This window comes from Chiloscyllium plagiosum, chromosome 44, assembly GCF_004010195.1.
Source record: "Chiloscyllium plagiosum isolate BGI_BamShark_2017 chromosome 44, ASM401019v2, whole genome shotgun sequence".
Taxonomy (NCBI): Eukaryota; Metazoa; Chordata; class Chondrichthyes; order Orectolobiformes; family Hemiscylliidae; genus Chiloscyllium; species Chiloscyllium plagiosum.
In genome coordinates this window covers 9997872-10012002 of record NC_057753.1, presented here as the reverse complement: position 1 = coordinate 10012002, position 14131 = coordinate 9997872, and the positions used below count along the sequence as shown (strand labels likewise).

General features: G+C 46.8%; 2 protein-coding genes and 1 pseudogene across 4 annotated transcripts in view; 1 reads left to right on the top strand and 2 right to left on the bottom strand.

Moving 5' to 3' along the window:
• LOC122543552 (sulfhydryl oxidase 1-like) overlaps nt 1-3155 on the top strand; it is a 13510-nt gene extending 10355 nt beyond the window's left edge. Inside the window, exon 2 of one of the 3 annotated variants that reach the window (XM_043682370.1) lies at nt 3043-3155. In XM_043682370.1, the coding sequence (XP_043538305.1) occupies nt 3043-3125 (83 nt within the window). In that variant the 3' untranslated portion in view covers nt 3126-3155. Of the gene's footprint in view, nt 1-2095; nt 2138-3042 lie in introns of those variants that run through there. The other 2 variants (XM_043682367.1, XM_043682369.1) reach the window with 2 other exon arrangements.
• Nucleotides 1-11473, bottom strand: part of LOC122543649 — a 36346-nt pseudogene extending 24873 nt beyond the window's left edge.
• The window catches only part of LOC122543651 (zinc finger protein 91-like), a 331816-nt gene that overhangs the window by 191760 nt on the left and 125925 nt on the right, over nt 1-14131 (bottom strand). The gene's annotated exons all lie outside the window — the stretch shown is intronic.

Below are 14131 nucleotides of genomic sequence, written 5' to 3'. Positions count from 1 at the left end.
TTTCCATGCTGTACATCTCTGTGACTCTATGTTCTGGGATTTACATATTAATGAACTGAAACCTGCAACCCGTTCTAAAAGAGGAAAGACTGAATAGCAACCTAGGGTTGTTCAATATATCCTATCAGTTGCATGACACTGTGATCTTTTGTTATAACTCTGTGTCTTATAATCATGCACCACACCTCCCCGATGAAGGAGCAGCGCTCCGAAAGCTAGTGCTTCCAAATAAACCTGTTGGACTGTAACCTGGTGTTGTGTGATTTTTAACTTTACCCACCCAGTTCAATACCGGCACCTCCACAACATTTCTAGTGAACACAGCCCACACCTCCTGGTGTTGCCAGGAAACATTACAATGCTGATGAAGCATAACAGCTTGTCACGTAGCAATGCAGAAGCCATCTTGTGCAGCTCTTTCAGCCATTTTATCCTACCTTCCAGAGGCCCCATATCCTCCCACTCTCCCTCCATTCTCACTTTGTTGAACCTAATCCCTGCTGTGACTCATTCTGAAGGGTCTGGTTCTTGCTGATTAACAGGTGTCACAAAGCTGGTACCTTTTTTTTCCTAAAGATGTTCCTTGGAGGAGACTGTGTCTTTGACTTTTTTTTTCCCCAGAGGGGTAATAAACTGGGTCAATCTCCGATCAGTCTGGTTTGGTACAGAGATGAAAAGGATTTTAAGAGGCCTTTTGTTTATATGTAAACTGATGAGATTTCAGGCCAAAGTGGTCATATTTTAGAAGTGACTTGTATTTACAAAAAAGGGGAGTAGTCAGCTCTCGAGCAGAGCTGAGCTGAGCAGTTTTAGTTCAGTCTTGAACTGGTTGGAAGTTCAACAAGGAGCTGTGTGGAAACTCTTGCTTATTGGGACTGTTGTGTATATTCGAACAGCATAATTAAGTCTAGTTGGATAGTCTGAATTCTGTAGGGGTTCTTTATTCTGATCTTTATGTTTAATTGTGTAATTTTGTGAATAATTATTGTCTGTTTTAAAATCTAGTAATCAACCAAGCTAACTTACTCCAGGTAATTTTCACTGTACACTTATCAAAACAAATTGCAAAGTTATAGTGTGGGGCTGCCTGCTTAAGAATGTTTTGCACAGTCTGGTTTAGTCCATAACACAGGCCCCCACACAGGGGAGATCTAATTGAAACATACCGAACACTGAACGGCCTGGGCAGAGCGGACGTTGGGAAGATGTTTTCACTGACAGAAGAGACTAGAAACCGAGGCCACAGCCTTCGAGTAAAGGGAAAACCTTTTAGAACAGAGATAAGGAGGAACCTTTCAGCCAGAGAGTGGCGAATCTATTGAATTCATTGCCACAGAAGGCTGTGCAGGCCAGGTCGCTGAGGATATTTAAGACAGATAGGTTTTTGAGTATCAAGGGGATCGAGAGTTATGGGGAGAAAGCAGGAGAATGGGATTTAGAAACTTATCAGCCATGATTGAATGGTATGAAGAAACCTGATGGGCTGAATAGCCTAAGTTTGTGCTCCAATGTTTTATGGTCTCTTGCTGTCCTTAGACTCATGAGGGTGAGAATTGGGAGCAGGACTAAGCCATTTGGTCTTTCGAGCCTGCACCAGCATTGAACGGATCACAACTGGATATGAATATACCTACATCTAGGTGGATATGCTGGGACATTTTTCACTGCAGCACAGGAAGTTGAAAGGGGACCTTAGTTTATAAAGTCAAGAGGGATATTGATGAGGTGTGTGGCAGATGCTGTTTCCTTCGGGTGGGGGTTTCAAGATTAGGGAGTACATTTTTAAGGTGAGAGGAGAAAGATTTTCAAAAAAGACATGAAGAGCACCAATGTCCTGAGGAAATGGTGGATGTAGGAACAGTGACAACATTTAAAAGACATTTGGATAAGTACATGAATAGGAAAGGTTTGGAGGGATATAGGCCAAACTAGATGGGACTAGTTTAGTTTGTGAATATCGTCAGCATTGACTAGTTGGACTGAAGGGTCTGTTTCTGTTTTGTTTTACTCTGTAACTGTTCTGTATTGGTCTTAAAAAACTTTTTTTTTTAAACTTCCCCCATCACCATCCACTTCTTTATTGTTCAAAGGTCAGATGAACTCAGCCTTGAATATATTCAATGACCCCCCCACAACTGCAGGAAGACATCCTCACTTCTGAACTCAACTCCTCTTGCTAATATACCACTTGCCTTGCTGATTGCTTGCTGCACCTGTCTGACAAGGTAGAGGAGGGTGGGGGTGGGGAGAGAGTAGCATAGAGTACAATAGGTAGGTGGGGAAGGAGATGAAGGTGATAGGTCAGGGAAGAGAGGGTGGAGTGGATAGGTGGAAAAGGAGCTGGGCAGGTCGGACAAGTCCGGACAGGTCGAGTTACTGGAGGTTAGAAACTAGGATGAGGTGGGGGAAGGGGAAATGAGGAAACTGTTGAAATCCACATTGATGCCCTGGGGTTGAAGTGTTAGATTAGATTTTAGATTACTTACAGTATGGAAACAGGCCCTTCGGCCCAACAAGTCCACACCGCCCCGCCGAAGCGTAACCCACCCATACCCCTACATTTACCCCTTACCGTACTCTATGCTACTCTCTCCCCACCCCCCCCCTCCTCTAGCTTATCTCTCCATGCTTCAGGCTCTCTGCCTTTATTCCTGATGAAGGGCTTTTGCCCGAAACGTCGATTTTGCCTGTCCTCGGATGCTGCCTGAATTGCTGTGCTCTTCCAGCACCACTAATCCAGAATCTGGTTTCCAGCATCTGCAGTCATTGTTTTTACCTCTTTTACCGCACCTGTCTGACATACTGACATTGACTGGTGTAGGAGGACGCTGAGACCCCTTTGTACATCCACACATCATTCCTGATGAAGGGCTCATGTCTGAAATGTCGACTCTCCTGGTCCTCGGATACTGTCTGACTTGCTGTGCTTTTCCAGCGCCACACTTTGACTCTTAATCTCTAGCATCTGCAGTCCTCACTTCCATCACATCCCAATGTGTCACTTTTAAACAATGCAACTCCTTTCTGCTTTTTATTCCACAGTAAAAGCTATATTATCACGTTGTGGTAATGCAATTGTCATGTGTTTGCCAACTGAGAACAGACCTGGACCAATGTTTCCATAGTCCGTCCCCTCCCTGGATTCACTCCCTTTCCTTCCAGTTGCTGCAAGTCAACAATTGAAGCCCAGAATGAAAAACAACAAAACGGAAAAGAGAGTGCTGTACTCACAGATGTTGGACAGACAAATGAAGTTGCAGTCTGGGGTGAAGCTCAACCTGAATTCAGGGAGAGATTAGCAGCTTCCGAAGCTCATGGTCCAACTTCCGCATTCAGAGAAAGGGGGAGCTCTGAATGGCAGGAGGTCCAATCTCTTTCCGGTCCTCCAGGGCTCTCTATTGGTCCATCAAAAGAAGGTCGCGAACCGTTTGTGCGGAAATCGTGGAGTATGCGCAGAGTTTGCTGACACCGAAGTCCTTTGCTGAAGCTGGCGCACATGCGTAGTATGCTCTGCAGGAGATGCTCGTATTACTGACGGATTTGAAGGGTCCAAACGCCAGTAGGAGAAAAAAAAAAGTGGAGAGCCACAATTATTACCCGTCTGTGGCTCGATATTTTAGTCTTTTTGCATTTTGTCTGGCTGCTTAACCTTTACATTCCTTTTCCCCAGGGTAGAGCAATCCCAAACTAGAGGGCATAGATTTAGGCTGAGTGGGGAAAGATTTATGAGGGACTAAGGATTAGAAAAAAAACTGTTTGAAAGTTAATTCGCCTCAAGAAATACCCTCTCTTACGCCCCAAACAAAATAGTTCACAGACTACTGATCACTTAGCGGAAAGGATGTTGTGAAACCCGAAAGGGTTCAGCAACGACTTATAAGGACGTTCTTTGGGTTGAAGGGTTTAAGCTACAGGGAGAGGCTGAATAGGCTGGGGCTGTTTTCCCTGTAGCATCGGAAGCTGAGGGGTGACCTTTATAGATGTTATAAAATCATGAGGGGCATGGATAGTGTAAATAGGCAAGGTCTTTTGCCTGGGGTGGGGGAGTCCAGAACTAGGGAACGAGTTTAGGATGGGAGGAGTAACTTGTTTCATGCAGAGGGTGGTGCGTGTACTGAATGAGCTGTCAGAGGAAGCGGTGGTGCAATTATAACATTTAAAAGGCATGAATAGGAAGGGGACATGAACAGGCAAATGGGAGTATATTAATTTAGGAGATCTGGTCGGCCCGGACCGAAGGGTTTGCTTCTGTGCTCTACAACTCTGACTCTTGTTCTACACAGTATGAACCAATATGAATACGCCATTCACCCATTACAGCCTGTACTCAACTGTGGCCTAACTGCGCATATTTCAATGCAGGTTCAGAAAGGTGCCTGCAGCTTTTTTATAAAATTGAAGATGCTTTAATTATGTTTCTGAATATATTAATTTAGCTATTCTTCATTTGAAAGATCAGCCATTTCTCGTGCACCCACATCTCTCATATAGACTCATCAACATCCATTCTCTCTCTTTTCTTAGAAAGTCTTGATACAGCAATCAAAGAAGTCTTAAGGCACGAGAAATAACAGGTGCTGGGGGAAAAAGGGAAAGAGAATGGCTGGGGGTCAAGAGAGAGAAAATGGACAGGGATTGGGGGACAGGGAGAGAATGGACACGGGCAGCAATACCACAAATCTCACCTTTCCCAGGACCACAGCAGTCACTTCTCAATATACACATGGCCATGGCAGCAGAATCATATAACCCTTGCAGGCCATTTGGCCTATCTAATTCACACCAAACTTCCAAACAGCATCCCACCAGACCAACCCACCTACCATTTAGCTTTGCAGCTCCCCCTGGCTTACCCCACCCTGAATTGCAGATCGTTGGATGTGGGAAGAAACCGCAGCAGCCAGCGGTAACCCACGCACAAAGTCCACACAAACTTTCCAGGCTAGAATCGAACCCAGGTCCCTGGCAATGTGAGGCAGCAGCACTAGCCACAGAGTCACTGTGTTGCCCATAGCTTTGGGGTTCTGCTTTGTCTTTATAGTTTCTGACTGGCTGTCTCCTCCTGACATTGTTGGACCACACCCACTGCAACCTCCCTTTCCCACTTCTCCAGCCCTGAGCACGTTGGTTCCTGAATCCCGATGTCATCTGGCCTCCTGCGGCCAACTATAGAGAACAGAGACAATCTCTATCACTATTCTGTCCCTTTGTTCTTCCTCCCACCACCCAGCCAGTTAGCTCCACCCCCCTGCAGCCCTCTCTCAGATCCCCTTTACCTGTGTGATTCACACTCACACCCACCTGATCCTGTCTACTGACCCAATGTGAAGGCTCTGTCTGGAGATGAATGACCATCACCCGGAATAAAATGCTGGTTAACTTTCCCCCTGACTTCAGGGGGAAAGTTAACCAGGTGTATGCAGCCTGGCTTCCAGCTCCAACTCTCTGAGCTGAAGGTCCTCCAGCACGTTTGCTCTCATCCAGAGCCCTCCACCTTCTGCAAAGCAAAAGACAAGTCTCACCCTACACTCTCTAATGTGTGTTGTGTAACTGCTCAAATGTTTTTAGTGGCCGAGCAGAGGCTGATAGCCAAGTTCGGAACCCATGAGGATGGTCTCAACAGGGACCTTGGGTGGCCCCACTACATTATACACACTCTTACACACACACACACAATCACGCAGACCCTCTCACATACACATGGTCTCTCAGACACACATGCACAAACACACCCCACTCATACCCATGCTCACACCTTCTCAGAGGCTTATACTCCATCACACAGACAAACTTTACCAAGCATGTGCATATGCAAACACACGCTCTCTCACACGCATGCGCACACACACACACACATGGGTCTATGGGGTGAATTTGCATTTGCAGATACAATTGATGTGCACTTTCTGAGCAGAAATCTGCAGGCAGTCAATCCATGTATTATTTTATAAATTCCTACTTTGGTAATAGAACCAGTCTGATTCAAGATTCGGATACAGACACACTCAAACTTCACACCTTTCATACATTGTGAGAGCTGAGATATAAAAATAGGTGACAAAACCTGAAGTCATCTCAAGACTGTGACTTAAAAGATGTTCTGGGATTTATACATTAATGAACCAAAACCTGCAACCCATTCTAAAAGATGAAAGACTTAACAGCAATCCAGGTTTTTAATCAATATATCATTTCTGTTGCATGACACTGTGATCTTTTGCTATAAATTCTGTGTCTTATGATCCTGCTCCACAGCTGTCCAATGAAGGAGCAGTGCTCTGGAAGCTAGTGCATCCAAATAAACTTGTTGGACTATAACCTGGTGCTTTTTAACTTAACTATGATTTTTAACTTTACCCACCCCAGTCCAATACCGGCTCCTCCACATTGTTTCTAGTGAACACGTCCCACACCCTTTACTGCTGCCAATAAACTATACAATGCTGATGAAACGGTGCAGTACCTGCACTCCTGAAAAATGTACAATTTCTAACAACACGAGCTCCTCATTCACTGCTCCATCTGATACACGACATTGGAAACTTCGTGCAGGAGGCTGAAAGAAATGAGTAGCTTTAAAACAAAAACCATTTGAAGCTCACAGCCTTCAATGAGAGTCTGAGCCCGGCGTTAAGTTCAGGTAACCCTTTATTGTGTCCCAACTTTGTTACAACTTCAGATTCCTCCCAGCAAAAAGGCATAGAAAAAGTAGTATTTTTTTCAAAACAGCTCAAGGTCAAAGCACACATACTCTCCCCACCCAACACCACCACCACCACCAACCCCTCAAACCCATTGCTCCTTCAATCTCCTGCGATGGCACGTGAACTTGCTGGTGGCTCCTCAGGTTGAAGGAGCGGGTGAAACCCTTCCCACACTGAGAGCAGGTGAAGGGCTTCTCACCCGTATGGACCCGCTGGTGGTTCAGCAGGTTGGAGGAATTGCTAAAAGCCTTCCTGCACACTGCGCAGGGAAACGGTGTCTCCCCCGTGTGGACCCGCTGATGGGTCAGCAGGTGGGAGGAACTGTTGAAGGCCTTCCCGCACTCAGGACAGCTGAAGGGTCTCTCCCCTGTGTGGACACGCTGGTGGGTCAGCAGGTTGGAGGAATTGCTGAAGGCCTTCCCGCACTCAGGGCAGCTGAAGGGCCTTTCCCTGGTGTTGTCCCAGTCGAAGTGGTGTCCTTCCTCATGCATATGTAAGGATACTAGGGATAGTGGGTGATGTCTTTTTGTGGCTAGTTGATGTTCATATATCCTGGTGGCTAGTTTTCTGCCTGTTTGTCCAATATAGGGACACCACATCCATCCGTCTGTTTCTGTGTTGTCTGACTCGTAACTCTTCTGTACTGGTCTTCACAACCATTTTCTTGCCTTCCCCAATACTCATCCAATTTATTGTTGTTCAAAATATCAGATGAACTCAGCCTTGAATATATTCAGTGACCCCATAACTGAAGGAAGACATCCCCACTTCTGAACTCAATTCCTCTTGCTAATATACCACTTGCCTTGCGCATCGCTTGCTGCACCTGTCTGACAACTGGCATTGATTGGCGTGGAAGAACATGTTGCTGGAAAAGCACAGCAGGTCAGGCAGCATCCGAGAAGCAGGAGAATTGGCCCAAAATGTCGATTCTCCTGCTCCTCTGATGCTGCTTGAACAGCTGTGCTTTTCCAGCAGCACATTCTCAACTCTGATCTCCAGCATCTGCAGACCTCAAATTTCTCCTGTTGTGAAAAACGCCGAGACCTCTTTGTCCATCCACATCATTCCTGATGAAGGGCTTGGGCCTGAAACATCTACTCTCCTGCTCCTCGGATGCTGTCTGCCCTGCTGTGCTTCCAGCGCCACATTTTTTGACTCTGATCTCCAGCATCTGCCTTCCTCACTTACTCCACATCCCAATATATGACCATTTAAACAATGCAACTCCTTTGTGCTGCTTTAGTTTTCCACAACAACGGCTATAACTTCACACGGAGGTACTGCATTTTCCATGTGTTTGCCAATTGAGACACAGACCTGGACCAACTTTTCCAGTCTGTCCCCTCCCTTTGCTTTCAGTTGCTTTAATTTAATCCCAGCATGAAATCAAAGTGAATAGAAAAAGGGGTGAGAAGAGAGAGCGCGTCGTATTCACAGATGTTGGACAGAGGAAGTTGCAGTCTGTGGTGAATTTCAATCTTCATTCATGGAGAGAGGAGCAGCAGCAGCTGGAGAAGCTAATGTCCTCACCTTCCCCATTCAGACAATAGGGAGGCTCTAATTGACAGGAAGGCTAGACTCCTAACGGTCCTCCAGTGCTCCTCATTGGTCCACCAAAACAATGTAGCACCGTTTTTGCAGACAGCTACAAGCATGAGCGTTTTTTTTTTTTGCTGACACCAAGGAGCACGTGTAGTAGACTCTGGAGATGGTGTTCTAACTGTCCAAAGGCCAATGGGAGAAAAAAAAAGGTAGAGCCACAATTTTTCCCCCGTAGCTCGACATATCCACGTGTGCACCTCGCTATTTTTGCTAATCGCCTTACTACACCTCTCATGATTTTATATATCTCAATAAGGTCACCCCCTCAACCTCCTCTGCTTCAGTGAAAGAAGTCCCAGTCTCTCCTTATAACTCAAACCCTCCAATCCTGGCAGATCTTTTCCGAACGTACTCTCCAATAGTATTCTTCCTATAACAGGACAAACTGTAGTCAGTATTCCAATAGTGGCCTCATCATCATCCTGTGAAATCTCAACGTGATGTCCCAACTCCTATATTCAATGGTGTGAACAATGAAGACAAGTGTGCTAAACGCCTTCTTAACCACCCAGTCTACCAATGATGCAACTTTCAAACTATTATGTACCTGAACACTCCCAGATCTCTCTGTTCTACAATATGACCCAGGGCTCTCCCATGAACTGTACAAGTCCTGCACTTTTTTGTTTAAGCAAAATGCAAGCTCTCGCTTTTATCCATCGCTCTCAAACACTGTCAGACACACACACACACCCAACACTCTCAACCCCTGAGGCCTATACTCCAACACACCCACACTTTACCAAGCATGCACTCTCTTCCGCACACGCTCAAGCACAAACTCATATGCATGCAAGCGCACACACACACACAACTCTATGGGGTGAATTTGCATTTGCAGAATTATATTTGCAGATACATGCAATTTCGCTCAAAAAGCACACAATCTGCAGGCAGTCAATCCATGTAGTATTTTATAAATTCCTACTTTAGAAATGGAACCAGTCTGATTCAAGATTGGGATACAGACAGACTCCAACCTCACACCTGCCATGCATTGTCTGAGCTGAGAAGTTACCTATTTTTATAAAACCCTAAGTCATCATGAGAATGTGACTTAATATATAAATCTCAGAATTTCTTAAGGAAACCTGCAACCCATTCAAAAAGATGAAAGACTTAACAGCAATCTAAGTTTGTTTAATATATCCTATCAGTTGCATGACACTGTGATATTTTGCTATAAAATCTGTGTCTTATGATCCTGCTCCACAGCTGCCCAATGAAGGAGCAGCCCTCTGAAAGCTAGTGCTTCCAAATAAATGTGTTGGACTATAACCTGGTGTTGCGTGATTTTTAACTTTATCCACCCCAGTCCAAGACCAGCTCCTCAAAACAGTTTCTAGTGAACACATCCCACACCTCCCAGTGCTGCCAGTAAACTTTACAATGTTGATGATGAAACGATGTAGTACCTGCACTCCTGAAAAGTTTACGATTTATAACAATACTAGCTACTCATTCCCTGCTCCATCTGATACACAACATTGGAAACTTAGTGCAGGAGGCTGAAAGAAATGAGCAGCTTTAAAACAAAGACCACTTGGAGCTCACAGCTTTCAATGAGAGTTTGAGGGCAGCAGTAGGTTCAGGTAACTTTTATTGTGACTCAACTTTGCTACAGCTTCACACCACCTCAGCAAAATGGCATAGAAAAAAGTTACTGATTTTTTTTTTAAAAACAGCTCAAGGTCAAAACCCACACACTCTCCCCGCCCCCCCCAACTTTCTTTACTATTGATCAGCACCTAGTTGTCCCTTTGTAACTGGATCCTTGGTACAGCCTTAACCCACAGGAAGTATTGCCTCGGTCAACAATTTCAATTCATACCCTGTATCCAAGTAAGTTTCTTGTGTATGGGGGAAGAGAGCAGGGCTGTGTACAGACAACCACACTGCTGTGGGTCTGGAGTCAGTCACACAAAGGCCAGAGCAGGTAAAGGATGCAGCTGGGATGACTGAGCAAATCCTTTCCCCTAACGACAGTTTCCTTCCCTAAAAAGTCAATCAAATGGGGGTTTTCTTCGCCCCCCCAAAAATGGTTTCATCGTTAAATTCTGAAGTTCAGGTTTCTGACCGAATTCCAATTCCGCCATCTGCCGCGGCGGGGTTCGAACGCAGGAGTCCCCGGAACTGGGTTGTTAGTCTAGTTGATAATGGCACTAGGCCATCGTTCCTTCAACCCCCTGCAATGGCAAGTGAACTCGCTGGTGCCTCCGCAGGAGGGAGGAGCAGGCGAAGGCTTTCACGCACTCGAGGCAACTGAAGGGCCTCTCCTGTGTGGACCCGCCGTTGGTCTGGAGATTAGAGGAATCGCTGAAGGCCTTCCCACACTTGGGGCATCTGAAAGGCCACTCCCCCGTGTGGACCAGCTGGTGCCTCAGCAGGGCAGAGGAATCTCTGAAAGCTTTCCTGCACTCAGGGCAGCTGAAGGGCCTCTCCCCAGTGTGGAGCCGCTGGTGCTTCCGCAAGGTGCCTACTTGACTGAATCCCTTCCCACACTTGGGGCAACTGAAGGGCCTCTCCCACATGTGGACATACCGGTGGGAGGAATTGCTGAAGGACTTCCCACACTCAGGGCAGGGGAACGGCCTATCCCCTGTGTGGACCCGCTGGTGGGTCAGCAGGATGGAGGCCCAGTTAAAGCCCTTCCTGCACTCGGGGCACCTGAAGGGCCTCTCCCCCGTGTGGACCAGCTGGTGCCTCAGCAGGGTGGAGGCCTGGGTAAAACCCTTCCTGCACTCGGTGCATGAGAATGGCCTCTCCGTGGTGTGACTGAATGAATCTCCAGGGCAGATGGGACACGGAAGCCTTTTCCACAGTCACCACGCTTCCACGGTTTCTCCACAGGGTGAGATTCTTCGGGATTCTCCATGGCCAAAGCTTAAGCCGCGCACAAACACGTGTATAGCCCCTCCCCGCCGTGAATTCCTCGTTCCAGGCCATATCAGTCTTTCAGGCTCCACACTCAGAGTTCAACAGTAGGGTCTCTTATCCAGTCTCACTGATGCTGAAAATGTACTGAAACAGGAATAAAAAGGTTTTGCGCCTTCTCACAGAATCTAAATTGAAAATTGCTGAGGTCCTGATGGATTGAGTGACTGTCAGATATTGATGTCAAAGCGAGGATTGCAGATGCTGTACAGTGAGAGTCGAAAAGTGTGCTGGAAAAGCACAGCAGGTCAGGCAACATCTGAGGAGCAGGAGAGTTGATGTTTCAGGCATAAGCCCTTCATCTGTTGATTTGAAACTTCTATCTTCAAATACTCTGTAAAAAGAGATTAGAAATGTCATCACTGTCAGTCCAGAATAGAAATTCAAAACAAGCAATTCTACTTTCTGCAGAATATTCTTTTCTTTTGTTATTCCACAAAATTGAAAGTACCGTCCCACTCTCGCTCGCTCTCTCTCTGTTCTCACTCCATTCTAACTAATTCTCCTCAAGGTCCTGATTCAGGATCTTAGAGGCAGAAAAGCAAAAGCTTCAAGACTAACATCTCTCTGAAGTTTGCATGACTCCACCTGAAAGTTAATATCTTCCACGACATTGGGATGCTGCTGAGAGTGAGCAGGTCTGATTTTGGGAAGCAAAAAAAAATGTTAATTCAGGGTGAACCTGCCATGCAGCTTCTTGAGGAACAACCAGACACAAAATGGTTAACTCCCCCGGGAAGAGGGGAACAAAATGAGACATGAAGGCATTAACACTGACACCAGAGAGAACCTGAACATAGAGATGTGGCAAACATTAGCGGAAAGCCAGAGTCATAGAGATATACAGCACAGAAACAGACCCTTCAGCCAAACTCTTCCAGATATCCTAAATTAATCTAGTTGCATTTGCCAGCACTTGGCCCATATGCCTCTGAACCCTTTCTATTCATACACCCATCCCATATGCCTCTGAACCCTTTCTATTCATACACCCATCCAGATGTCTTTTACATGCTGTAATTGTATCAACCTCCATCACTTCCTCTGGCAGCTCATTCCAAACATGCACCAGGCTCTGCTTTTAACTGTCCACCCCACCGCCCTCACCCTAAACCTTGTTACTATCTAGTCCTAGACTCCTCCATCCCAGGTAAAAGACCTTGTCTATTTACCCGATCCATACCACTGATGATTTTATACAAGTCTATAAGGTCACCTCTCAGACTCTATCGCGCTAGGGAAAACAACCCCATCCTATAATTCCACCTCCACTCACTCGGGTAATTAAGACACATAGCTGAGTTTGCACCCTCCCTGGATTCACTCCAGTTGCTAAAGTGAACAAATGTCCCTCTTGTCTCTCACTCCCAGAATGAGGAGTTGCTCAGAGGGAGGAAGTTTCACTCTGAAACGGACAGGGCCACTTCCGCATTGTGACGTCAATAACGAATCACAAGGGCCACACTCGGCTCCCGCACTGCATCCGGCTGCCCCTCACTACGCCTGCTCCCGACGGCCGGCGTCCGGCTGCCCCTCATACGCCTGCTCCCGACGGCCGGCGTCCGGCTGCCCCTCACTACGCCTGCTCCCGACGGCCGGCGTTCGGCTGCCCCTCACTACGCCTGCTCCCGACGGCCGGCGTCCGGCTGCCCCTCACTCTACGCCTGCTCCCGACGGCCGGCGTCCGGCTGCCCCTCACTACGCCTGCTCCCGACGGCCGGCGGGAAAATCCCTTCCCTTCAGAGAATCCCCACAGTGTGGAAGCAGGCCACTCGGCCCAACGAGTCCACACCGACCCTCCAAAGGGTAACCCACCCACACCCATTCATCTATCCCTATTGCTCTACATTTACCTCCGGCCTAATTCACCCTCCCCTGCACGTCGCTGGGCACTATGGGTAATTCAGCATCGCCAATCCACCCTAACAGGTTATGGTCCAACAGGCTTATTTAGAGTCAGAGATGTACAGCAGGGAAACAGACCCTTTGGTCCAACCCGTCCATACTGACCAGATATCCTAATCCAATCTAGTCCCACTTGCCAGCACCCAGCCCATATCCCTCCAAACCCTTCCTATTCATATACCCATCCAAATGCCTCTTAAATGTTGCAATTGTACCAGCCTCCACCACTTCCTCAGGCAGCTCATTCCATACACGTACCACCCTCTGCGTGAAAAAGTTGCCTTTTATATCTTCCCCCTCTCACCCTAAACCTATGCCCTCTAGTTCTGGACTCCCCGACCCCAGGGAAAAGACCTCGTCTATTTATCCTATCCATGCCCGTCAAATTTGTACACCTCCAGAAGGTCACCCCTCAGCCTCCGACGCTCTAGGGAAAACAGCTCCAGCCTGTTCAGCCTCTCCCTGTAGCTCAGATCCTCCAACCCTGGCAACATCCTTGTAAATCATTTCTGAACCCTTTCACAACATCTTTCCAATAGGAAGGAGACCAGAATGGCACACAATATTCCAACAGTGGCCTAACCAATGTCCTGTACATCCACAACATGATCTCCCAACTCCTATACTCTTACCAATAAAGGAAAGGATACCAAACACCTTCTTCACTATGCAACCTACCTGCGACTCCACTTTCAAGGAGCTATGAACCTGCACTCCAAGGTCTCTTTGTTCAGCAACACTCCCTAGAACCTTACTATTAAGTGTATAAGTCCTGCCAAGATTTGCTTTCCCAAAATGCAGCACCTTGCATTTATCTGAATTAAACTCCATCTGCTACTTCTCAGCCCATCTGGTCAAGATCCTGTTGTAATCGGAGGTAACCCTCTTTGCTGTCCACTACACCTCCAATTTTGGTGTCATCTGCAAACTTACTAACTGTACCTCTTATGCTCGCATCCAAATCATTTATGTAAATGACAAAA